The sequence below is a fragment of the Porcisia hertigi genome, chromosome 31 (assembly GCF_017918235.1).
Source record: "Porcisia hertigi strain C119 chromosome 31, whole genome shotgun sequence".
Taxonomy (NCBI): domain Eukaryota; phylum Euglenozoa; class Kinetoplastea; order Trypanosomatida; family Trypanosomatidae; genus Porcisia; species Porcisia hertigi.
The window spans coordinates 1,885,214-1,910,258 of record NC_090590.1 but is presented as its reverse complement, the minus strand read 5'-3'; the positions used below and the strand labels follow the sequence as shown (position 1 = coordinate 1,910,258).

Genomic DNA, 25,045 nt, shown 5'->3' with positions numbered 1-25,045 from the left:
TCAGTCTGTCGAGTTGAGCAGTGGTTCGTGCTCATCAGGGACGTGATCATCGTCGGCGTGTGCACTCGGAGCGGTGTGCGCACGCAAGCCTAGGAGTTGCGCTCGCTCCGCAAGTGCCTGGTCGCAGAAGGACTTGTATTGAATGTGAACATACATATTTGAGAGAAGACTGGTGAGAAGAAGTCCACTCATGATAATAAAGGGGACAAATATACATTGCCGCCCAATGCAAATGTTGCTGTTCTGCCTTTTCGCCTCCCTCGTGTACCACCCGCCGTAGAGCACTTGGTTAAAGAGCACAGAGCTAAAAAGCGAGGAGAGGGACATGCAGTTGTAGTGGTTCGCGACATCCTTCGCGTACAGAGTGCGCATCACGAGCACCACAGAGGCCGCAGAAAAGCCGTTCCCCAGAGCAGTTAAGCCAAATGGGACCAGAAGCCACTCCTTGCGCATGAAGAGAAGCATGAGGAACGCCACCAGCAGAACCAGTGATGGAATAAAGAGCGCGATAGTCAGCGGAATGCGCTCCTCGGGTTTGCGCTTTTGCGTCCACACCTCCAAGATGCTCATGATGATTCGCCCCACCGCACTGCCGACACCGTTCATAACGGTGAGGAGAGAAGCAACCTCCTGCGTCATGGTAGTCTCGGAAGCGGCAGCGTACACAAATCGGGCATTGATGATGATGACCATCTGAGTACCAAAGATACAGAAGAGAGAGTACGCGAGAGCCCACAGCTTGAGCGTGCGGACGCTGTCGTAGAACGACGTCTGGTACTGCGGCGCAATGTGTGCAGACTCGTCAATGCTAGCTGCACTGAAAATGGCTTGCTCTGCAATGCTCGTGCGCGCCGTGTTGATGCGCATACTAAGTCGCTGCGCAGCTGTCATGTGGCGCCCGGGTGCGGCGGCAATGGCCACCGCCCGCGAGTCATTCTCTTCGGGCAGCTGCTCGACAATGTTGGCGCTACCCACGTCGAGCCACCGGTATGGAAGCGCAATGATCGAGTACAGTGCCACGACACCGATGGTGACCCATGCAAAGGTGAGCTTGTAGGGGTGACCCAGCTGCATGTAGGCCACAAGGGTACTCTGCATGGGGAGAAAAACAATGAGCAAAGCAACAAGTACGAATCCGTACACAAAGCGTCGCGGGGAAGGCACTTTCTCCAAGTACGCTCGCTTCGTGGAGAGCTTTTTGGCTTTCTCCGCATCGGTGAGATACTTCTCCTCGTAGCCCGTCAATTGATACGGAGGCAGCTCCACAAAAATAGTACAAAACAGCCCGACAAGGGCAGAAAATGCGGAGAGAAAAAAGAAAAACCCGGTGATGTCATTCTCGAAGAACCCTAGCTGAATGGCACCAAAAATAGCAGAGCCCAGTCCGATGAACGTTTTCATGACGCCAATCACAGCGCCGCGACTACTGGGAAACACACTCAGAATAGTCATGAGACCAGCAATGTCAAACATGGCGGTTCCCACACCGAGAAGTGAGCTAAATATTGTGAAGCGCATGACACTACCGTCTACAGCATCGGCAAAGGCCAGCCCAAACAAAATTCCACCAATGGGTAAAAACACCATTCCTATCAAAAAGAGCGGCCGCGGGCCATAATAGTCGTATACTCCTGCAAGGGGAAAGACAACGATACCGATTATGTTCGACATGGTGTTGATAACAGACATTTGCTCTTGAGTAAAATTGTACTTTTCTTGAAGCTGCCCAGAGAAGAGATTGTAGACGTAGGTAGTCGAGGTGCAGATGCACGCGTAGACACCGATGAGCAGCATAAAGAAACGCTTTGGTTCATTGATGGTTATGCTCTTGCTGGGGCGAAACCACTGTTTCTGCGAAGACCGCGTCTCCTGAAGGCTGTGGCGACCCTCTGCATAGACCTCTTCTGCTACCGACATGGCTACGTATGAACTAACGTGCAGAGGAGCTACAAGTGGACTGTGGGTCGCACGAACCAGAGATGATAATGCAGTGTCACAGACAGCTAGGCCAAAGATAGTCCTTCTCCCTTTTTGTGATGTATTGGTGAGAAACAGAAAGAGACGTGCTGAATCGTGTAACTATAAAACGTTTCCGGTTAACTGGCACAAAAACAAAAGTGAAGGCAGGGACGGGTGAAGAGTGCATAGGGAGAAGGGTCATTTGGTTCAAGGATAGTATCACCATGCGGGTAACATGCACAAAGCGAAAGCCTCGTATCGTTTGATCTGCGTAGGAAGAAGAAAAACAAGTAGTTCAGCTTGACGTCAATTCGGATCTGAACCGGTTCGCATTATCATATTTTTCACATTACTACCAAGGCCAGTGTACATGGTGAGGAGATGGAAGCGCGGAGACGTAAGTGTTTATAAGAGAACAACGCACACGGAAAACGCAAAAGGGATGCCGTCGTGTTTGTTCCCCCTCAAACCTGTTCCTCCTGCCGTAGAAGATCAGTTGAAAATCGTAATCCATGCCCTGAACTCTCCTACACGAGCATGGCGGTGGTGCCCAGCAGCGGCAGGACACCCAGTACAGCGGTGCTGAGTCCGTCATCGAGCTGGGGTATATCTGCCCCAAACCCCAGCCGCCACACGGCGCATCCCTCGCGGTGGCTCAGCCACCCTGCCGCCATGCCGTGAGAACTGGATGAGAGGTGCTCGCGTCACCAGCCGTGACACACAGCACGGAATACATTGCATCGCAGGTGCTTGACTCCGTCGCGACGAGAGGGTTGCACCGCGACTTTGGGAGGGGGGGGGGTAGTGGAGTAGAAAGGGAAGGGGGGAGGGCTGCTTGGTTTCTTTACAGAGCCGGCACGGGAGCCCGCCACTCCATTGCTACGGGGTTATCCAGTAGGGGCACGGAGCTGCAACACTAGTAGAAATACAGCAGATAAGCGTCTGATATTCCTCTGGTAAACACGTGGGTGCGACTTCCTGTAGAGGGGCGTGAAGCAATGCGTAGAGTAGGTACCTCTCACCAGACGTTTGGGTCCTGTGGCTGTGGTACCGTTCGCTTTACTGCTTGCCTGGAGGAGAGGGGGGGGGAGGGGGGACTGGAGGATCGCCTTGAATTTCCCTTTGGCACCGAGTACCGACTCATTTTTCACTCCAATGAAAAGAGATAAAGGTGGTGCTTTTGAGGTAAATATGAAGTCATGTCCTGTTCGGCATTCTGTATCGGTGCGCCAAAAGATGCCACGAGATATGTGAAAAAGATCCAGTTGCAGGGAGACGATTGCTGCCATGTGCACACTTGGTTGATTTGACTAGCCGGACCAAGTGTCGTGTACTACGTTTACCCAAAGGGGATGGCCACAGAAATCAAGCTCCCCCCTCGAGGTGAAGAGGGTTCTCTGAGATGAATGAGGTTCCATGTCTGAGGTGGATGCTCTACTGTTATGTGAAAGTGGCGTGCATCCGTTTCTTTGCTCCAGAAATGAAGCCCTATTCACAAGGACACGCTGAACGGTAGGCGTTGATCTCTCTGAGTCTTTGGGTGAACAGCAAGCCTGTTTGTTGCGTCTTTTTGCTGGCCTGCACACTGCTGTGGGTCGAGGGGTCTGTGCAGGCATCTTTGCCTTTGCGAGCGTGGACCTTACACCAACGAGTTCGGGGCTTTCAAGCTTCCGTGCGCTTTTGCCTTGAATACGCTTATCTACTGTATTTTACATGAGCACGCGTGCTAGCAGACGTAACTTTCACTCGCAGCTGTCAGGACCCTAGTTTGCTGGTGCGACTGTTTGAGTATACGGAGGAAGAAAAAGATCTGTCAGCGCCCCTTCATTAGAAGTCTATTTTCGCTTCCATTTGCCCACTCGCCTTTTAGTAGTTGGTGCCATATCCTGTTCCACTCGCCGCCCTCTCCCACTGACTCCTACCTTTTGCTCTTCCACACGGACACGATTCCAGCTTATCACCGTCACCTGTACCTTTTTCAATAGCTACCTGTATTCCGTGGCGAGAAAAATGAGCGTCTTCTCATCTATTCTTGGTGCTCCGGGCGCTGTTGGGGATTTCAAGTACATGAAGAAGAAACTTATTGGCACCGGCTCGTATGGCGAGGCCTGGTTGGTGGAGCGCCTCGGTGACAAGGCGATCTTTGTCGCAAAGACAATGGATCTTGGCAAGATGTCCTCGCGCGACCGCACGTACGCATACAGCGAGATCAGGTGTCTCGCGAGCTGTCACCATCCAAACATCATCAAGTACGTGGAGGACAAAGAGGAGAGTGAGCAGTTGCTCATTGTAATGGAGTTTGCGGACTCTGGCGACTTGGATCGTCAGATCAAGGCGCGCGCGACAGACTCCAAGCACTTTCAGGAACACGAGGCACTCTTTCTTTTCCTACAGTTGTGTCTTGCCCTAGACCACATCCATGCCCACAAGATGCTTCATCGAGACATCAAGGGGGCCAATGTGCTTCTTACCTCCACTGGTCTAATCAAGATTGGAGACTTTGGCTTCAGTCACCAGTACGACGACACAGTTTCTGGTGTTGTTGCAAATACCTTCTGTGGCACGCCGTACTACCTTGCACCCGAGCTATGGAACAACCAACGCTACAGCAAAAAGGCAGATGTATGGTCGCTGGGTGTCCTCCTTTACGAAATCATGGCACTGAAACGACCATTTACTTCCACCAACATGAAGGGCCTCATGGCGAAAGTTCTCAGTGGACACTACGATGCGCTGCCTGAAGTGTACTCGGGTGACTTTAGGGACGTGGTCAGCAAGATTCTTGTTTGTGATGCAGAGCAGCGGCCTAGCGTTCGGGATATCTTCCGCTTTCCTTACGTGCGAGAGGGTCTCAAGGTGTTTATACACACTATGAAGAAGAATTCACGGATCGACAACACGGTGAAGGATGCACTGATGGGCCATGCGACAGAGATTCTGTCTAGTGAGCTAGTCGAGGAGCCAAAGCGAACCTCTGTTGGTCAGATCAACAAGGATGTCTTTTTCGCCGGGTATCTGAACAAGCTGAAAGGCGGCGATAACCACTCATGGAAAAGACGGTACCTCCAAGTTCAGAAGGGTCATTTCATCATGTCCGACAAGGAGTCGGACACCGAGGGGAAGGCGCTGAGCCTGGAGCACATTCAGAGTGTGTGCCCGGTTCCGGTGGTTGTGGCGAAGCGCGAGCATGTCTTCGCGCTACACACCACGACTGGCAAGTCGATGTGGTTTGAGGCCGCGTCATTGGAGAATATGGAGGAGTGGATTCACGCCATTCAGCGCGGCCTCGGTGTTGCGTGACGGTTCGTAATGACAACGGGCGCTGTGCTTGAGAAAAAAAAATTTTTTTTTGGCGCGGTGTACTGGATGTACTCACAAGGCTAAGGTCAGGAGTCATAAAGCGAGCCGTACAGCCACCATGATTTCACTGCTGATGAAGTGCAACGTGCTTTTTTTCTGTTTCCCCGCTTTCTTCGGACTTACTTTCATCACCCTTTGCTTCTCCAAGGAATTTATGTACCCACGGCTTCCGCATCATCTTTATCGAGCTTCGTTGGTGCTAATGAGGTTTGACATGTAAAACTTGACTGATGGGTCGCAAATGGGCACGCTCAAGAACAAAGAAATGCCGAGAGGTAGTGAGGCATCCAGGTGCTATATATGTCACGCGTCATTTTCCCCGCTTACGTTATGACTTTTTCCTTCTTGTTTGCACAGGTGCTTACAAACACGTGAATCGAGTGCTTTCGCTGAGGTGCGATAGTAACGCATGGTATGAAGGCTACTGCACTGCGGTGGCGCTCTGCCCGCAGCAACACGGTTGTCTAGAGGGGTGTGGCGGTGCCTCTCGTGCTGGTGTCCGGCCGCACCTCCCCCTCTCCCGCCCCCCCTTGCTTAGTCGAGCATTTCGCTTTGTGATTGTGTCGTAGGCGCTTACCTGCCACTGCCATGGGTTTCGTAATCAATAAAAAAAGCGTTTCATTCCATGTTCTCTAGTGTTATATTGCACTCTCACATCCCGTTTCTCCCCCTCTCGATTATGTTCACTCTCTTGGCAGCGCTTGATGAAAAGTCCCTAGTTTCCATGCGTATGTAAAGCGAACGCGCATATCCATGATACAAACTACTGCACGAGTGATCGGGTGCAACGCACCAGCCACGTTCGCAGTGCATGGGAATCGCGTATTTGTACCAGCTGACAACGGCGTAGTGATTGTGGAAAAAGGAGACGAGCATCTCTGGCTTCCGTTTCCCAGTGGGAAGTACTCTATTGATAAAATCGCGGCCAGCCCGGCGGGTGTGTTGTGTGTGACGGAGAAACGCCTGCGTGTCGCGCTGAATTTCTTCGATGGCTCCTCTTTGCAGAGCCTCGGGGTTGTTGAAACAGATATCTCCGTAGGCGTCAATGATATCGTCTTCTCTACGCATGACACCGAGCTGTTTGTCGTTTCAACTGTTCCTGACACATCTGTGACAGTTTTCGTCCGAAGCACACGAAATGGCGTCTACAGTTTTGCATATCGCGTGCCTCTTGAGCACAACGAGGTGCCGAAGTCTCTAATCGCTGGCGGTGTGGATTCTTTGGTCCGCTTTACCATATGCCTAAACGACTGTATTGTAGGCTACACACAGGGAGACGACACCAATAGTTATCGGAAGTGCTTCTCTCTGAATGCGCACATAGAGATGGTGTGCGCATCAGGATCGAACTCGGCTTGCTACACGACAAAAGAGGGCTCCGTGCATGTGTTCTCGCATGAAAGCCAGTCGTGCCGAGAGGTCTGCGAGGCCCCTCTGGCAAAAGACGCAGCGTCAATGCTTGTGCGAGACGACACGGCGTTCATCTTCACACGCTCGGGTAACCTCCTCTCCATCGACCTGACTAACGGCACCCATCAGAGTTGCTTTCTTGGTTGTCTGCCCTCGTGCACATCTCGTATCGCTGATATGGACACAGGGGAGCTCTTGCTGAGTACGCAGACGGGCTTGCTCGCGGTGGTAGTTCCATCCGGAGCCGACCGTCGAGTTGTGAAGCCGCGACTCGTGAGGGGCTGGACAGAGTCCTCGACGCTCAAGTGCTTTTCTGTGAAGGGTGGGGCGACGGTTGCGTGGGTCTTACGAGATGGCAGTGTGTCCCTTTACGAGCATAACAATATCACAGTTTTCACCTCTTGCGGTGGGGGGAGGGCGGCAGCGGTGCATGCGTGTTTGCTCAACTCTTCCCAGATAGCGATCTTGCTCGGGGATGCGACCGTGTGCTGCTTCGATTGCGCTGCTGGGAAAGAAGTCTGGAGCCACAGGTTCTTGGACTGGACTCCTACCTTTCTGGAGGCGGATGGGTCTGGCACTCTAGCATGCTTTGGAAAGGGTGCTGTTGGGTTTTTGAAATACGTCGGTGACGGCGTGGAGAACCTTGGAATGGTTCGTGAGACTCTCCTTGCCTCAATTTCCTTGGGAAGGTGGGTCCCAGGGGAAGCAAGTCTACTGGTTGTGTGCGAAAATGGGGACGCCTTTCTTATGGAGGCGCCGAGCTATGGCGCGCCCGAGATAACGCACCCTGCAGAGACGTTGGTGCACAACTCTTGGCGGTTGGACTTCCCAATCACGGACGCACTCGTGTGCTACGTTTCCCCTGATACCCTTAACCTCTTTGTTCACTCAGCAGACCACGACTCCAAGGTGTACATGCTCGACCGCCAACAAGAGGGTGATATAAAGGTCTCGCGGCCTTTGTTTCTGATTCATGACCATAGCAGCGGTGGCAGCTGCCTTTTGCGTCTCAACGATACGACAGTGATTTCATGTGGCCGAGATGGGAGTATCGCCGCGCGTGATGTGACACCGTACCAGGTGAAAATGACCCCGATACCACCCTCCCGAGAGAAGCGGAAGTCGCTATGGACGCACACCGCGCGCTCGGCGTTCCGCGGCGGTATCACGACCGCGGCCACAGCCGATGCCGGCGAGGTGGTGGTCTGTGGTGGCGAAGACGGAGTTATCCAGTGCGTGGCATTGAAGGCGCAAGGTGCCCGGGCTACATGGCGGGAGCCTAGGTGGACGCACGCAGAGGCAGCGCGACCGGGGGTCGATGGCGACGTGGTGTCCGCTGTGCAAGTAAGCGACATGGAACCAGAGCGGGAGGCGCTTCTGCGCGAGATGGCCCAGGTGCGTGAGCTATGGACGAAGGCGATGAGTGACAAAGACGCTAAGGTCCCTCTTGAGGCTTTCTTGACGTCAGACCAGCGCGACCAGTTTGTGGCTGAATGCGAAAACGCCATCTTAGATGTGCGTGAACAACACTACTACCGTGGTATCCTGAACGAGTATCTCCAGGAGACCATCAGGAAACGCTGCTGCGAGGCGATGGAGGTAGAGCGCATAAAGGTGGTCAGCATGAATACACCCGAGCTGGAGGTCCACAACTTCCACATCCATTTCAGGACACGGGCCGAGGCGTCGCTTTCCCGCAAAGCACTATTTCTCCGTCAGCTGCAACAGAAGATGTCTGCTGGTCGACATACGCCACTTGGCCTGCAACTTGTGTCAAAGACGGCGACGCTCGAGGCTGGCGGTCCTCGCGGAGTAGAGGACTACGACGCCGCCATGTTGAGCGACGCAGATGCGTACACCCAGAGTCGCATGGTACTCCAGTCTTTCCTCGTCAAGGGGCGGTCGCTGGCGCTCAAGGACGCTTTCAACAGCCGCTTCGCTGACCTCCAGGACTTAAAGAGGCAGTCAGTTGCTGAGGTGGAGGAGCGAACGCTGCGCTGCGTCAACATTGGAAAGCAGTTGGGTGGTTATCCCGCACCGCTCTTTATGCCCGTCGTAAACCCCGAGGAGGACCCCAACTCACTATTTGTCGTTGAGGACAGGGAGCTGAGCGCCGAGGCGCAGGCACTCATCCCCCCTGCCAAGGGGGCAGTTGTTGTCTCTCTGGTGGATGAGGCGGCGTTGCACCTCTGGATGGATGGCCTGGAAAAGGAGGTTGAGCGACTGGAGGTGCACGTTCCGTTGCCAGACTTCGCAGATGACACGCGCGATACCTTCATTCCCCCGGAGGAGCGCACCGAGGAGCAGGTGCGCGTCATTGAAGCCTATGCCAAGAGACTCAAGGAAGAAAACGAGCGTGTCGAAGCGAAGAAGGAGGCGCTGCGGAGCGAGTTCAAGTCGCTCCAGGAAAAGAGCCGAGAGACGGCAGCGAGGCTAGATGAGCGGCTTCGCCAGATCCGCCAGTCCCGACTGAGCACGGTCGAGGAGATTGAAGAGGCGGATTTGCAGCTCAGCGTACTTTTTCAACACCGGTTGTGCGTCAGCGCAGCTCATGGACAGTACCGATCTTTGGCTCACAAGCGTGGGTCTCTCTGTGACAGACTGTCAGCCGCAGAATCGGCGGTGGCGCAGCAGAAGCGCTTGCTCATTGCAGCGCAGGCTAGGCTGGCCGCAGCGGTGAACAAGACGAGCGGCTACGCGGCAAGCGCCAGCTCTTTGGCACCCTTTGGCGATGGCGCCGCGGGTGAGAAGCTGCACCGGCGCTTTCTGCGATGGCAGCGGCGCTTCGAGGGCGGCAAGGCATCCCTGCCAGATGCTGACACGCCAGCGGCAGATTGCACGGCGGATCAGTGGGCAGCTTTCTGCGGGCATTGCCAGACGGTAGCTGAGCTACAGCAGCTGGTCGACGATGCCGACGCAGAGGTGCAGCGAGCTGTTGAGGACATAGAGGAGGCGCAGCAGGATCGAGATCGCATTGCGCATGAGGTAGATGTTTCGGGAAAGGAGATGGACGCCGTCCGCAGCAGCTCTGTGACACGTCTTCTCGATGTCTACGCTCTCTGGCGGCTGCACCAGGGCCAAGTGCAGGACGAAGGCGCCACGACGGCGACGGCGTTTTTGACCTCCAACCTGCGATGGCGCGATGACGTGGCGCAGTACAATGAACTTATCCGCCAAAGCGACGCAGAGAGTCGCGTGCTCCTCACCAAGATGTTTGCGCGCCGAAAGCTGATCAGGTTGCTGGAATGGGAGGGGGAGCGGCTGAAGTATAGTGCGGGGACTTTGCAGCTTGAGCTTCGTCAGCTGCACACCATCTGTGTTACTCGCCAGATGCAGGAGTGGCTTAGCGGCGACGCGGAGCTGTCGGAGGAGAAGGTGCTCGCAAAAATCCAGAAGCACATAGAGACTGTAGAGACGAACATGAGGCGAAAAGTAGAGGAGCTGAGACGCGTTGGACGCCGACTGAAGGGCCAGATCGTGGAGCGTGTGACAGAAAACACATTAGTCGGCGCCCAGCGCGACAGCCTCCACGAAACAGTGCACGCGAACGCGGCCGTTTTCCGGTTAATGGACACGCGCGCGGATGGTTCGCGCACTACTGCTGTGCGGGCAAAAGAAATATTTGCCACCAGCGAGCTCGAGGAGCTCGCGCGGTCGCAGCAGGAGGAGTTAGTTCGACTGAAACTCGAGGTAGATCGATTGCGGGAGCGGACGTTTCCGTCTTTTGCTGTTGTGTCAAAACAGACGCGCTAGCGATACCTTTTGCTCAAGTGCGTCCATGTATCATAATTGTGAGCGTGTCTCCCAAGATGATGTACATTAAACGTGGGTGCTGTTGTGTGCGTTTTTTTTTTTTTGCGGGCTGACTTCTTGTCTCGCGATTGCTATGTGTGCCTCGTGCGTTGAATGTACAATACAGAACGACACTAAATTCACCTCTGACTTTCTCCGAAATGGTTGACCAGCATTCGTCGAGCTGCAGGGGATCCTCCGCCATGGTGGTCGTGCGCGCCTGCTCTGCCAGCTGCTATGCATGGCGATGTGCGTCCTTTTTGTGTGTGTGTGTGTGGGGGGGGGGGGGGAGGGGCGAGGGAGGAGGAGGATGAGGGAGCACCTCCTTACACGTCTCTCTCTGCAGATGACAACAACCTATGTTCTCAGAGACTGTTTCTCGATGTTTTATCCAACTCCTCGCACATTTGTTTTTTTTTCTTTACCTTTTCAGCGCCTTGTGCTACAGAAATCGATGAGCAGGGCTAACCCAGCAGCGGCGGAGCGTGAGGTGCATCTTCAGAATGTGGAGGATACACTGAACCGCATTGCTCAACACAAAGGGGTGTTGGGTTACTTCTTCCTCGATCCACAGAAGGGGAAGATTCTTAATTTTGCGGGCTTTCATGGAAGCTTCAGGGAAGCGCATCGCTACGCTGACACTCTGAAGGGGTTTATTGACCTCACTACTACCACTGTTCGAACTATCGACTGGAAAGACGAGATGAGGTTTCTCCGCATAAGCTGCGGTACTGTCGATATACTTGTCGCACCAGATGCAAACAAGGAGTTCACGATGGTGGTCGTTCAGGAGGTCAAGGGGCGGTGCGCCTGAGGTGGGGTGTGATGATCTTGGGGCGCTCACAGCCAAGTTGATGTACATAGACCTCAGAGTGCAGCGGTGAAAGAAAGAATCTGAACAATAAACAGAGAGGCACCTGACCATCCTCGAGCTTCTTTCACGGGGGTTGATGTGAGGAGGAGGGGGGGGGTGGTGGTGCTCAAGACGCCCCACTTTTCCTGTTCCAGGGGACTTCGCCTTGCTGTTTCTCTTATTTATCCTATTTTTACCATCATCTTGATGGACAAGTCGCTTTATCCGTACTACTCTCAGTACTTGCCGGCTCCTCTGCGTGAGAGCAGCAGGCTGCACAACAACACTTTCCATCTTTGCTCTTTTCCTCCTCTTTGGTCACTCAGCGACGGCCATGTACGCTGTCAAGCCGTGGGGCCATGTCATCCTTGTGGGCAGCTGCGTCGGGACGTACGCCATGGGCATCGGCATGCGGTGGCGAGAGTCGAATGTGACGATTGTTGAACGGCGGCAAAGCCCATCGTACGAGCGCGCAGAGATGCGGCGCTGCGTGGTGACGGGTCAAACTGTGAAGCTGCTGATAGACTTGGGATGTACCGAAAGAAAAATCCTCTCGGTTCTGCGCCCCGCTCGTGGGTGGCGCTTCCTCTCCCCTGACCTCACACCTCTTCGTGAGGGGTCGACTTTTCCTGGTTGTGCGATCGGTGAATCGGCGTACCAGTGCACGGAGGGTGTGTTGCTGCGCACCCTCCGCTCAGAGTTTTTGCGCTTTGGTGGTGCCATTGACTGGGCTACCGAGGCGCACAGCGCCTACGAAAACAACGATGGCAGCGACACTTGGTGCTTGCGCAAGGACTACGGTCTCGGCACTAACGCGGAAGCCATTATCACCATGGCAAAGGCCACCCCCTTCACCGAAATGTTAGTTGCGCGCGACCCAAACCGAACGGCAGTCGTCTTTGACGTGGAGCAGGGTGTGTGTGAGCTCGATAGGCTCCACACGACCTATTTGTTTGACAAGAGGTGTGATGTGTCAATTGTGGTGGGAGGTGGCATTGCTCTGCATTGTTGGCGCACCAGCGCCAACGAGTGTGCTTGGCGACTCGTCCGAGACGTCAAAAAGCACTCGTCACTGGAGGCAACTCTCGGCGGCATGCACGACGCATTGAAAGCTATGGTTCGAAACTCGGAGCAGCGTAGAAGCTCTGTATGTGTTCTACCGGGGACCACACCTGGTATAAAAGACGAAGCCGCCCACTTTCGTGTTGGGCTCTTGGGTGATGGTCTCCTTCCCGTCGACCCCTTTGAGTGGAGGGGCGACAACGCCCGCTGCATGATTGAGGAGGCGTCGATAGTGTGTCGCCTTTTTTATGGCAAGAAGTATCACCGCGGAAACGTAGCTTCTTTACTACGCGGGGCCGAGCAGGACTCCATCTCGAAGCGGGCCAATCTACTTCAGCGCGATTTGCAGGACGCAGAGCACTTCCTCGCTGTCGATCCCTTGCTGGAGAACGAGCCGACGGTGCTGGAGATGCGCAGCGTCAGTTCATGAATACCACGTGCGAACACATATTATCGAATCTTTTTTTTTTTGCCGCCCCCCCCTTTCTCCCCGCAGGGATGAGCTTTGTTGCCACTGGCGCTTCGCATGACTTCTGGTTGCGGGTGATCCTGAGTTGATGACACGAAAAAAGCTGGTGTGTGTACAAAGTAGAGTTAAACCGATCTTTCTCCCCAGAGAGATCGTATTGGCACCGCAAAAAGGGGGGCATGCCGATCTTATTAGCTCCAGCTAGGTCACCGAAATACCATATATTTCACTTCCCGGTTGCATACTGGTTCCGTGTATTGATTTGTTCATATAGATGTTCCTTCCCTCAAGCTGAAAGAGGTGCGGTATTCCGCTCCACGCCAGAGCTATGCTCATCACTTGTGGTTCCTCTGGCTGTTCTTGTACAGCGCCTTACACCATCTCGCCTTCTCATCCTATCCGCTGTGTTTTGCAGTATCGCTGAGCTGACACGTACGTGCGCACGCACACACGTGCCCCCACAGCTTCCGCTTCATATCTGTTCTGTCATTTTTCACCATCGTCTGGTGAGCGCTCATTCTGTTTTTTTCCCCCCTTTATTTGCACTAGTATCTCGTGGCAATGATGCGCCGGACAGTTCTCTGCTGCCAGCGCAAGGTCGAGAAGCTGCTAGTGGCAAACCGGGGTGAGATTGCGTGCCGCGTTTTCCGCACATGCCGGGAGATGCACATCCGCACCGTGGCGCTCTTCTGCGAGGCAGAGAGGAACGCGAAGCATGTCCTAGAGGCGGATGAAGCTGTCTGCATTGGTCCCCCACCCGCTGTGAATTCGTATCTGCGTGGTGGGCACATCATCAGCGTGGCGAAACAGCTGGGCGTAGACGCGATTCATCCCGGGTACGGCTTTCTATCCGAGAACGCAGAGTTCGCTGACGCTGTCACACGCTCTGGCATCGAGTTCATTGGCCCGCCCGCATCCGCTATCTCGTCGATGGGGTCGAAGAGTGAGAGCAAGCGGATCATGGAGGCCGCAGGTGTGCCTTGTGTTCCAGGGTACCACGGTGAAAACCAGAATGCCCGTTTCCTGTCAGAGGAGGCGAAGAGGGTGGGATTTCCCGTTTTAATCAAAGCGGTTGCGGGTGGCGGTGGGAAGGGTATGAAAATTGTGGAGCGGCCCGAGGACTTTTCGTTCATGCTGGAGAGCGCGAAGCGCGAGGCAAAAAACTTCTTCAAGGACGACCGTGTCATTTTGGAGCGCTACGTGAAGCGTCCGCGGCACATCGAGTGCCAAATTTTTTGCGACAAACACGGCAGAGGAGTCTTCTTTTTCGAGCGTGATTGCAGCGTCCAGCGCCGATATCAGAAGGTTCTTGAGGAGGCTCCGGCGCCCCACCTCTCGACGGAGACGCGGCAACGCATTGGCGAGGTAGCGTTGCAGGCGGCAAAGGCAGTTGGCTACGTGGGCGCGGGAACGGTAGAGTTCATCTTCGACACCAGCACTGGCGATTTTTACTTCATGGAGATGAATACACGACTGCAGGTGGAGCACCCGGTGACGGAAGAGGTGTGCCGCATCAAGGGTGCGCCGCTGGACTTGGTCAAGTTGCAGATCAAAACGGCCATGGGAAAGCCGCTCACTTTTTCACAGGAGGACATCTCGTTGGTCGGGTCCTGTATTGAGGCGCGCGTGTATGCGGAGTCACCGGAAAAAGGGTTTCTGCCCGAGAGCGGCCCGCTAACGTTCATCCGGGAGCCGATTCAGGGGGTGCGTGGGTCGACACGCACGCGGCTAGACACCGGGTTTCGCCAGGGTGACAATGTTCTCATTCATTATGATCCCATGCTGGCCAAGGTAATCTGCTGGGGTCGTGATCGCAAGGAGGCTTTAACAAGGCTAAGGCAGGCTTTAGGTGAGTACAAGGTGGCCGGCATCAACACGAATATAGAGTTTCTTAAGCGATGCTGTGAGGCACCGGAGTTCGCGCATGGCGGCGTGACCACCAACTTCATCAGCGAGCATGAAAAGCAGCTGCTCACCGCACCGGCGGTGACTCCGGAGGTGGCGTCCATGGCGGCCACTGCTTGCCTTCTCCACCGCTGCGATAACTGGCGCGGCGCGTTTCGCCTCAATGGTGATACCAAGGCCACTGTACACTTCTTCATCGACAATGAGCTGGTGGAGGTGCGTCTACACACGGAGGGGGCAAACTACCACAAGATCTTTTTCACTGTGGGGAGTCATGTGGGGTCGTTTTCGGTCGGCTCTGGCCCTGTGTCCGCGAAGAACCGTGACCTCAAGAGCAGCGTGAACGATTTCACTTTCCTCTTTGAGAATGGCATGCGCCACACAGTGGAGGCGGTGGTGACGGAGGGCGACGTGACAATCATTGGGAGCTTTGGGCTGCATCAGATTCGCCTTCTGCCGCTGACAGAGGGCTTTGGCAACGATTTGGCTCTGGGGCGTAGTTCGGCAAAGATTTTGAGCCCAATGCCGGGCAAGGTATCGAAGTTTTTGGTGAAGAGCGGCGACTTCGTCGAGAAGGGCCAGGTTATCATGATCTTGGAGGCGATGAAGATGGAACATTCTATAAAGGCGCTGCAGAATGGCCAGGTGTCATTCTTTGTGAAAGAGGCGGATGTTGTCGGCAGCGACCAAGTGCTTGCCACTGTTGCGGCAAAGGAGTGATGGACCCAGGCCCCCGCTCTTGTTTCGCCCCTGGCATTCTGGAAGGAGTTTCCTCGATAGTGTTTTCTGTTTCGCTGTGGTTTTCACCACCCATTCTTACGTGTCCTATTGGTTAGGGTGAAATCGCTGTATGCGTCGTGTATTACTGGGGTGGTGGTGGTGGTGGTGGAGTGCGTTCACAGGAGTCGCTCCGACCTCGGTGCGCACAGCCTGGAGAATTGGGTGGATTCTCCATTACCTAAGCTGAACATCTTTACAAGAATCGCACGTCTGAAGCGAGTGTTTGACCTGTTGCTTCTGGGTATCCTTTCCGAGATCACAGTGAGGAGCGGTGGGAGTCGCCCATTCTGGTGGAGGTTCTTACACTTGTCGAGGATCAGCGCGGCACTTCACAAATGACATGCCGAACGGTGTGCTCCTCATGTACTGTTACTGAATGTACCCCCCCCCTTTTTTTGTTTTCTTTTCTCTTTGTTCATCACCACATGCTGACCTCGCTTCCTTTTGGTGGTGGTGTCTCGGGCAGGAACTCTAGCCGTGGCGCAGTAGTGTGAGGAGTACATTCCTCCTTTTTTTGCTTCACGGCGACGCCGCTTCCGTCTTCAGTGGCTTTTTCAGGTGTTTGGAATTCCACCCTCACCCCCCCGGTGGCTTTATTGCAACACTCTTCGAGTGAATGGATCTGCATCGGTGTCCGTTTCCATCGAATAGCCACCTCAGCGGAAATTCCAGGGGTCCTTCTCCCCTCCTCACCACCGAAAGATGTCTGCCGAGAGCGCGTCTGGGAACACTAAGATGCCCCCCACCGCTCCCCCGAATGGGGGGAGCTATGGTCTCCTATACGACGGCACCCGGTTTCACGTCCCAGATACCATGTCCGTAATTGACGCACTTCTGAAACCCAAGTCGTGGCGGAGTCCGTCGACGCTTATCTGGATCGCGGCCTGGCTCGCTGTCGGGATGACAGGGGTTCTCTACTATATTAACTGGCTGTCTGTGTGGTTCTTTTGCGCTCAGTTTGCTTTCTGGAGACTCGCGTACAATATCGGCATTGGATCCATCCTGCACTACCAATCACAGTACGGCTCTTTTCTAAAGGTTTACCGTCACATTGTAAGCCATTATCCAGTGTCGCGACGCCTTTTGGAGGCGTCTATCGTCTTCGCAGACAACACCGAGTACAAATTGGCCAGTTTCCCGGATGAGTTCAACGCTTGGATGCTGTTTCGACAGGTCGAGAATGTTATTCTCGCCAACGACCTTGTATCGTACTGCGTGCTTTCAGTGGTCTGCTGGGAGCAGATGAGGCTTAGCTCACTCCTGGACGTTTCCTGCGTTTTCTTCGGGTGCGCTTCTATCGCGTTCGCACTGTGGAGCAAGTACGACGCGCACCGCGTCGTCGGTGACTTCGCTTGGTACTGGGGCGACTTTTTCTTTCTCCTCGACAAAAGTCTTACCTTTGACGGCATCTTCCAAATGTTTCCGCACCCGATGTATACGGTTGGCTACGCCTTCATGTACGGCGTCCCACTCATGGCAAAGTCTTACACGCTCTTCTACATGAGCGTCTTGGGGCACCTGTCCCAGCTGGCATTTCTGGTGTTCGTAGAGAACCCCCACATTGACCGCACTTATAACGTGGTGTCGTCCCCAACACCGGAGGAGCAGCGGCGCGCTGCCGTACTCTATGGGGACGGCAGCAACGCCTACCTGGAGCGTAACGAGCTGGTGGTGCTGATGCACTTCAACATCTTCCGTGCTAGTGATCTGCTTCTGGCCTTGACGATCATCTACCTGCTGGCGACCCTGGTGTTACCCCTCCCAGCGTGGATCTACGCGGTTCACGTGATTTTCTGGCGGCTTTTTCACAACGGCTTCCTCGGTTACCTCCTTAAGCGGGAGTCGAGCGAGAAGTGGTTTTCTCGTCATTACACCTCGCCACGGTCCGCTTTCGATAACTGGAAGCGCATCTACAACGCGAGTGTCACCATCACTAACCTGTCCTACTGCCTCTGCGCTTACAAGTACTCCACTTGGACAATGCCCCTCTTCGGCGGGGGCGAGGCACGCATCTTTGTGGGGATGGTGGGTACACTGCTTGTCGGAATCAACGCGTATGTGAGTTGGAGTGTCTACCAAGCCATTGGCGACTACGGCTACTTCTACGGTGACTTTTTCATTGAGGACGTCCCGTCGAAGCTGAACTACAGCGGTATTTACCGTTATCTAAACAACCCTGACTCGTCACTCGGGATGTCGGCCTACTACGGGATCGCGCTGTTGTCCGGGAGCCCGGTCGTCCTGGTGGTGGCTGTGGTGTCCCACGCAGCTGCGAAGGTTTTTGAAGCAGTCGTTGAAGAGCCGCACATGCGCAAGCGCTACGGCGATCAAGTTCGAGAGGCTGGTGGGATGCAGATGGAGTTTATCCGCCGCATGAAAGCATCGAGAGCCGAGTATGAAAAAAAGATGCGTGCTATCAAGGGAAAGCTGGACGGTCGCAGGAAGGGGTGAGTAGACTATTTCTCCAGCCTCGGAGATGATGGCCGCTCTTTCAGAAGTGCGTGCTCTTGTTTTGTAATGACTTTGCGTGGTAGGCAATAAGAGCGAGTCCCCTCGAAAGCGTGAGCTGAGCAGCGGTGGAGGCTGTTTGACCCGGCCGTCATGGTCTCGGTCCTCTCAGAAGCACCTGTTTATCAAAGGACATACGAGAACTCGTGTGCTGGTGTTTATGTTCACTGTTTATCAGTTTTTTTTTGTTCAATCTGGAGCGTGCGCGATATGACAGCGGCCGCGCCCAAGGCATATCGTGTTTATTCTTTTTTTTTTTCGGGATGTCCTGACTGTTGCTGTCCACCCTTTGTTTTTTCCTGCTGTGAGGCCCCGATAGGAGAGGTGGATGTGGTGGTGGTGGCGCGGGATGGCGCATGGGAACGAAACGCATAATTTGATGAGAAAAGCACAAGAGAATGCCAGTGGTGTGTTGGTGGTTTTTGTAGTGTTGACGCTGTTCCGCGCTCCATCTCCGGGTGGTCTTGTCGTTCCTTTTTCTCTATGGGCCTCCACCGACTCCTGTCATTTGGAGAAAGTAGGGGAGTTCGGGAGAGCCGAAAACGACGACATATGCTCCGCACCGTCTCGCGCTGGGCACTTCAGCTTTTTTTTTCCACCACGTGATGACGCTGGGCGTCCATGTCGGATTCCGAGAGGAGGCGTGGTGATTAGGTCCATCGCTATGGAGTGTGTCTAACGGGGGACGCCTCTGTTGCTCTCTGCCTCTTCCCGCTTTCCTCTTTGGCCCATATTTTCTTCACGTATATCTGCCACAAACACTATCTGACGAACGACAAACGCAACTTACTCTTTTTAAAAATATTTTTTCTCAGTATAGTAACGCGTCAAACACGAAGACGTTGCACATCTTGCGCTGAGGGAAGAAGTGTCTTCTTCTCGTTGGTCCTCTCTATTGCAGCTGTGCTCTGTTTCTCATGACCTCTGCTCGCGAGGAGGCCACAGTAGAGGATGGGACCGAGATATCGGATCACTCTCACACCGACTACCCCCTAGGCATCAGTCGCCACAGTAGCCTGGCAAGCTCGCGCTTCAGCAGTCGTATCAGCTGGTGTTCTGGCACGCGTGATGTGGCGCAGTCGCTCGACGAGTTCCTTCGCAAGCAGCGTGTCATTCGGTACATGCAGGAGGAGCGGGAGCGCTCTATGCGGTCGAAGCTGCTGCGTGAGGAACACGATGCCTGGGTCCATTTCCGAAACTGCGAGCGGGGGGAACGTCTGACGTACATGTCCGAGCAGGAGGTAGCGGAGTTGCTGCAGCGAGAGGCGGAGGAGGCGACGCGTGAAAGCAACGGCGCGGACCAGCGGCACCAACAGGCCACGCAAGACGCGTTGCAGCGCCGACAGAGCATGGCGCGCGTGGGGCGCAGGGACGAGGATACCGTGCTGGTTCCTCCCAAAACTGAGGCTCCTGTAGACGAAGCTCGACGGGTTGAGCCGCGGGAGGCGTCGGAGAAGTCCGGGATCATGTCAGTGGCTGAACACGAGCGATGCCTCATCATGCAGCTCCAGCAGGGAGACGAGGGCCTGAAAGTGAAGTGCACACAGCTGACGGGGGAACTGGAGGAGTCTAGGGGTGCTGTTGCGCTAGCTCAGCGCTCTCAGAAGTGCGCCGAAGATAATCTGGCACGAGAGAAAGAGAAGACGCAGAGGGAGAAGATCACCGCCCAATCCAGAAAAGAGACCAACGGCAAACTTGTGAATGAACTCGCGGAGCTGCAGCAGAAACTCACAGCCATGGAGAGAGAGAAGAAAAAGCTGGAAGCTGCTAAGCTTCAGGCTGTGCGGGATGTAGCGCAGAGGGAGGAGGAGCTCGCAACTCTGAAAAGGCACAATGCCGAACTGGTCGCGCAACACTCAGCGCAGAAGGCTGCCGCCGAGGATGAGAAACGGAGGGTAGATCTCTGTCGTGAAGAACTGAAGGTCTGCCAAGACGCCCTGAAGAGGGAGCAGGCAGCTCGAGGAAACGCCGAGAGTCAATTGGAGGCGCTGCGAGAGCAGGCAAAGGCGCTCGAAGCGAAGGTGGCTGCCGCGAGAGTGCCAGATCCTCAGCAGGAAGCCAAGAACATGCGAAGGCTGAAGGCTGTTGCTGACGACGCTCGCATGGCGCTTGCCGATCTCCTAAAAGAACGCGAGGCGCGCGAGAGAGCTGAAGTTGTTGTGGCGGAAACAAAAGCCGCTCTAGCCCAAGAGCAGGCGGCTCGCGAGAAGGCAGAGAAGGACTTGCAGGTGGCTCTGGCGACGCCAACTGTCACATTGCCGCAACCGCAGAGGACTGAGTCAAATCTCAAGAGGCTAGCTGAGGCGGAGAGGAAGGTGGAGGAAATGCGTAAGGCACGCAACAGGGACGAAGTTGAGAAGGCCGCTCTCAGGCGTGCAATGCAGAAGCTGCAGAAAGACCGCGATAATGAGGCCGCTGCGCGGGCTCAGTTTGAGCAGCTGGCATTGCAAGCCGTTGGCGCAGAGGATCGCGTTCCACGGGAGGAGGTGGTGCGGTTGCGAAGGGAGCTACAGGCTTCGCAGAAAAAATGCGACACAGCGCGCCGGGAGACTCTGGCGTGCCAGCAGAACGCCGCGTGTGAGATCGAATCTCTTAAGGCGTGGTGCAAGCGTCTACAGGGGCAGCTGTTGCTCCAAAGTGATGATGAGTTCACCCCGCGGACGGTTATGCCAACGCCGCACTCTCGCACACCGCGCACGGGGCGAGGGCAGATGCCAAAGGTTCCCGCTGTTGCTCAGCGCCAGGCCGATGAGAAGGCGGCCAGCGACCAGCGCATTGACGAATTGGAGGCTGATGTGACACAGCTCCGGGAGGGACTCGAAAAGACCAGGCCTCGAGAGCTGTGGTCGTTCACAGAACCAGCGAAGGTGTCGAAGCCATCATCGGCGTGCACAACCGAGCCGATTTTTCCTTCACCAAAGACGTCCGCGAACGGAACCCGGCCTAAGTTGGTGAAGGAGCCGGAGGCTGAAGAGAAGATGTTAGTAGAGCGACTGGAGTGCCTGGGGGGAGAGAGCGCGGAAACGCGAAGCAAGTACAAGGATCTTATAGCATCTCTCGAGCAAGCAGAGGCCGCTCGCTGTGAGGCGGAGCGGCAGGTTGCGGCGCAGCGGGTACTGATTGAGGAACTGCAAAATAAGGAGTCTTCCCTCCACCTCCCCGCGATGGGAAACCGTGTAACCACGCTCTCCGAGCCGATTGCAGCCTCCTCCAATGGGAACATGACTGCACTCGGAGATCGAATCAAAGAGCTAGAGCGGCTGCTGATAGAGGAGCGAGCAGCGCGTGAGACAGCTGAGAAATGTGCTGAGGAGCTTCGGAAAGATGGCTCCACGTTAGCAACCGAAGCCAGGCCTTTAGCGACGCCCACAGAAGCAAGGTTTGCCACCAGTGGTGGGGGTGCCAAACACAAGCCACAGAAGGTGAAAGGGGGTTGCTTCTAGGGCAGTATCCTCCCCCCCCTTTTTTTTTGCGGGGGGGTTGTTCTCCATTGTACGACATCCCCTCCTCTCGTTTTCTCGGGCATTCCCTCTTTTTCTTCTCTGCAGCGGTGGTGTTTTTTTTTTTGTGTGTTCGAGGGTTTCACTGCTGTTCCAGTTTATCGTTTTGTTTGTTTTGTGGAATTGCAGAGCCTTGCGGGTTCCAGCTGTACCTTTTTTTTTCGGTAGGGGTGGGGTGGGGTGGGAGGGAAGAGAAGGGGGAAGAGCCCCAGCTGCTTCGTATTCACTACTTCCGACCTCCTTGCGTTTCGCTTCATACGGGTTTTGTCTGGTGTGTTTTGATGGAAGCTCCCGCGTAGTGCGCACTAATTGGACACCGGCCCTGCTTGGGACGGTGCTTTATTAGTATTAATTTTTGGTGCGCCTGAGGGTTCTCTCTCTCTCTCTCTCTCTGTGTGTGGCCTTTTCTGTTTTTGTCATGTGCAGTGGTAATGACAGTAGTACAAAGCACATATGAATAACCGTTTTATTTTCCACGTATTTCTATGGAGAGCACACTGCTCTGAATCCACGTTGTCTCCCCACCTCCCAACTCGTGCTTCTGCCAAGTAGACGCGATTCCAGTTTCTTTTCAACTTCCTGCAGAATCGACTTCACGGGGGTAGGCTTTGTGTCTTCCTGTCGTGTGGTGAAACAAGGAGTGCACGCATTGCGTTCCCCCTTTCCCACTCTCGCTCACTTCTCTCACTCTTTCAAGCCCTCAGGCCCCGAGGCAGCATATTGTTGCGACTCACTCGGATCGACCCGTACTGTCGTTGATGGCGTGCGACGGGGTTTCACATCTTTGTATTTGATTTGCCGATCAAAATGGAACCCGTTATGGTGCACTGCACACGGGAAAGCTTCGCCCGGTGTGCGCGCCAGAGATGCGCTGATTCACCATGGGAGCTCAGGTCAAAGTTTGACGCCCTTGGGACATCTGTGGAGTGGCTGGAGGCGACCTACAATGTCTGTAGCTCAGTTGAGGGGAACACAAGCCAAGTCCTGACCACAGTGTGCGTCTTCTTCAACCCCGATTTTTCCGTACCGCAGTTGGGGTTCTACACTTCTACTCTCACCAGCCTCGAGGATCTGCAGATGATGGTGCCAAACCTCACATTCGTGAATGCACCCGCGACTATGCCGGCCGTCGATGGGACACGAACGTCGCATAGGCCGCTCGCGAGCTTCTCTTGGTGTCAGGAGCTCGGCCAGCATATGTGGCTTGTGCACCCCTGCGACACGGAAAATGTGTTGCGCTGCAGAAGATACGACGGTGAGCAGGGAGACGTGCTTAGCGTCTTTTTGCGAGCCATGTCCGATTATTTCCCTCTGTTGCCGCTGTTGTTGCCGCACACTGAAGGAAATGAGGATATTGGTCGTGTATGACGAGGCACTAGGAAAAGCATGAGGTGTTCACGGAACCACTCCTCTTCCCCCCTCCCGCGCAGATCTGCGCGCTGCCTTTTTCACGCTTCGAGTTCATGCCCAGCGCTGCCTGTCAGCGTTGGCTTTCGTTTGCGCTGCCTACACGACGTGCAGCGGATCTGATCGCATCCCAGTACTTTTTGAGACTCTGAGTTTCACACAGCGCTTTCTACTTTCACTGAGGTGTCTCAGATGTGTTGCGTCTGGTGTCGCTCTTCTCTGGTTCTCCTCTTTCCTAAGTGTGTTTTTCATTGTTCCTCTTCCCTCTTCTCCCTTCTCTGTCTCCCCCCTTCTCTCTCCATGGCTTCTGGTGTCTTTTGGAAAGGTAAAAGTCTGGCGAAGCCAAAACATATCACCAGCACTGGCCAGCGTGGGCTTCGCGGTGCCCAGCCGATCGTTCACGGAGAGCTGAGCACAGAACTCTGAGAAATCATGCTCCGGTTCTCACGTCGCTTCCTCGGTGCGGCAGGTATTGGCCCGTTCGACCCGTATAAGATCCTGGGCGTCAATCCAGACGCCAGCAAGGAGGAGATCAAAAAAGCATACCACCGTCTGGCACTCCGGTTTCACCCAGACAGTGGTGCGGAGGGAAACTCAGCGCGTTTCGCAGCGGTAAACGAAGCCTACGAAGCCGTCAAAGACGGCAAGTGGAGGCAGAGTGTTCAAGAGCAGCAGAAGTCAGCAGAGAAAAGCGGTGGGGGTGGGTGGGATCCAAAGATGCGCATGTACGTCTACGAACAGCCGGGCTCGACGACAGATGGATATGTCTCCGGGGACACCGAGAAGTACCTTCGCTTCTTTATGATTGGCTGCTTTCTGTTTATATTCATTCGTGTCGCGCTCCTCTGGTTTTGGCCGGCCAAGAAATACCCCAGACTACAACAAAGCGGGCCTGATCGAAGCGGATCCGACGGCTCGGTGTTTCTGAGTTCAGTCGGCAATGAGGATATGCCGTCTGCGAGGCCTCACGGTGGTGATGCGGGCGATTACAGAAGCGGCTCAGTTCATGCAGATAGGGAGGTGGAGTACAGGTGGAGCGACAATGGTGCGAGCACCCCTCTAAAAGACCCATTGTCTCACAGATGATTCTGCTGCTAACAATTGTTTTTTCTCGAATGCCCTGATATTCCAGTTCGGGGGAGGTCAACACTTGTTTCGCCACTGGTACTCACAGTAGCGCACAGTTGGTGCCGGTACGTCCCTGACGCGATAAAATCTGGGTCGCGTTCAGCCGCCTCTGCAGACATGTGCATATGGCATCGTTGGAGATTTTGTTCTTCAGAACATGCCCATTCCGCCGTAGATGATCAGTTGAAAATCGTAATCCATGCCCTGAACTCTCCTACACGAGCATGGCGGTGGTGCCCAGCAGCGGCAGGACACCCAGTACAGCGGTGCTGAGTCCGTCATCGAGCTGGGGTATATCTGCCCCAAACCCCAGCCGCCACACGGCGCATCCCTCGCGGTGGCTCAGCCACCCTGCCGCCATGCCGTGAGAACTGGATGAGAGGTGCTCGCGTCACCAGCCGTGACACACAGCACGGAATACATTGCATCGCAGGTGCTTGACTCCGTCGCGACGAGAGGGTTGCACCGCGACTTGGGGGGGGGGGTAGTGGAGTAGAAAGGGGAGGGGGGGGGACTGCTTGGTTTCTTTACAGAGCCGGCACAGGATTCTGCTACCCCGCGCCGAGGCATCCTTCATCAGGCGCGACTTCATTGCAGATGCAGATACCGAACATAGTTGAGAAAGCAACAGCGCCTTTTCGCGTCAACTGAGGCGAGAGAAAGGAAAAGATGTGGTGACTTGTGCTTTCTTTGACTTCCCACAGCTTTTTTTTGAACCACGACGTGGCTGGTGTCAACCCACCTTTCATCCTCCTCGCGACGGACTCACAGTCAAGAGGCTTGTGGGCTATGAAACAAGGCGGTCGTGTGCTTCATGAAAACCGTTGGGCTCGTGACTGATTATTTCAGTCTGTGTCTTGACAGGTGCTCTTTCTGGACCACTGCCGCGCAGTCAGCGGACATCGAGGGCGG

At 54.8% G+C, this 25,045-nt stretch overlaps 10 protein-coding genes across 10 annotated transcripts; 9 read left to right on the top strand and 1 right to left on the bottom strand.

The window, feature by feature from the left end:
- Positions 1 to 1,917, bottom strand: JKF63_04028 (uncharacterized protein; the record flags this gene model as incomplete). Its single annotated transcript, XM_067900023.1, has 1 exon — positions 1 to 1,917. One exon carries the CDS (start codon positions 1,915 to 1,917, stop codon positions 1 to 3), a length of 1,917 nt encoding a protein of 638 aa, XP_067755229.1.
- A 2,052-nt stretch (positions 1,918 to 3,969) lies between these two features.
- JKF63_04027 (uncharacterized protein) lies at positions 3,970 to 5,259 on the top strand (the record flags this gene model as incomplete). The annotated part of the gene is made up of 1 exon (XM_067900022.1): positions 3,970 to 5,259. The coding sequence occupies one exon, from the start codon at positions 3,970 to 3,972 to the stop codon at positions 5,257 to 5,259; it is 1,290 nt and encodes a 429-aa protein (XP_067755228.1).
- An 813-nt stretch (positions 5,260 to 6,072) lies between these two features.
- Positions 6,073 to 10,482, top strand: JKF63_04026 (uncharacterized protein; the record flags this gene model as incomplete). The annotated part of the gene is made up of 1 exon (XM_067900021.1): positions 6,073 to 10,482. One exon carries the CDS (start codon positions 6,073 to 6,075, stop codon positions 10,480 to 10,482), a length of 4,410 nt encoding a protein of 1,469 aa, XP_067755227.1.
- Positions 10,483 to 10,975: 493 nt separating this feature from the next.
- On the top strand, positions 10,976 to 11,335 carry JKF63_04025 (uncharacterized protein; the record flags this gene model as incomplete). The annotated part of the gene is made up of 1 exon (XM_067900020.1): positions 10,976 to 11,335. The coding sequence occupies one exon, from the start codon at positions 10,976 to 10,978 to the stop codon at positions 11,333 to 11,335; it is 360 nt and encodes a 119-aa protein (XP_067755226.1).
- A 373-nt stretch (positions 11,336 to 11,708) lies between these two features.
- Positions 11,709 to 12,866, top strand: JKF63_04024 (uncharacterized protein; the record flags this gene model as incomplete). The annotated part of the gene is made up of 1 exon (XM_067900019.1): positions 11,709 to 12,866. One exon carries the CDS (start codon positions 11,709 to 11,711, stop codon positions 12,864 to 12,866), a length of 1,158 nt encoding a protein of 385 aa, XP_067755225.1.
- A 600-nt stretch (positions 12,867 to 13,466) lies between these two features.
- JKF63_04023 (uncharacterized protein) lies at positions 13,467 to 15,530 on the top strand (the record flags this gene model as incomplete). The annotated part of the gene is made up of 1 exon (XM_067900018.1): positions 13,467 to 15,530. The coding sequence occupies one exon, from the start codon at positions 13,467 to 13,469 to the stop codon at positions 15,528 to 15,530; it is 2,064 nt and encodes a 687-aa protein (XP_067755224.1).
- Positions 15,531 to 16,292: 762 nt separating this feature from the next.
- Positions 16,293 to 18,041, top strand: JKF63_04022 (uncharacterized protein; the record flags this gene model as incomplete). The annotated part of the gene is made up of 1 exon (XM_067900017.1): positions 16,293 to 18,041. The coding sequence occupies one exon, from the start codon at positions 16,293 to 16,295 to the stop codon at positions 18,039 to 18,041; it is 1,749 nt and encodes a 582-aa protein (XP_067755223.1).
- A 974-nt stretch (positions 18,042 to 19,015) lies between these two features.
- Positions 19,016 to 21,541, top strand: JKF63_04021 (uncharacterized protein; the record flags this gene model as incomplete). The annotated part of the gene is made up of 1 exon (XM_067900016.1): positions 19,016 to 21,541. The coding sequence occupies one exon, from the start codon at positions 19,016 to 19,018 to the stop codon at positions 21,539 to 21,541; it is 2,526 nt and encodes an 841-aa protein (XP_067755222.1).
- Positions 21,542 to 22,405: 864 nt separating this feature from the next.
- Positions 22,406 to 22,966, top strand: JKF63_04020 (uncharacterized protein; the record flags this gene model as incomplete). The annotated part of the gene is made up of 1 exon (XM_067900015.1): positions 22,406 to 22,966. The coding sequence occupies one exon, from the start codon at positions 22,406 to 22,408 to the stop codon at positions 22,964 to 22,966; it is 561 nt and encodes a 186-aa protein (XP_067755221.1).
- Positions 22,967 to 23,437: 471 nt separating this feature from the next.
- JKF63_04019 (uncharacterized protein) lies at positions 23,438 to 24,091 on the top strand (the record flags this gene model as incomplete). The annotated part of the gene is made up of 1 exon (XM_067900014.1): positions 23,438 to 24,091. One exon carries the CDS (start codon positions 23,438 to 23,440, stop codon positions 24,089 to 24,091), a length of 654 nt encoding a protein of 217 aa, XP_067755220.1.
- Between the last annotated feature and the right edge of the window lie 954 nt (positions 24,092 to 25,045).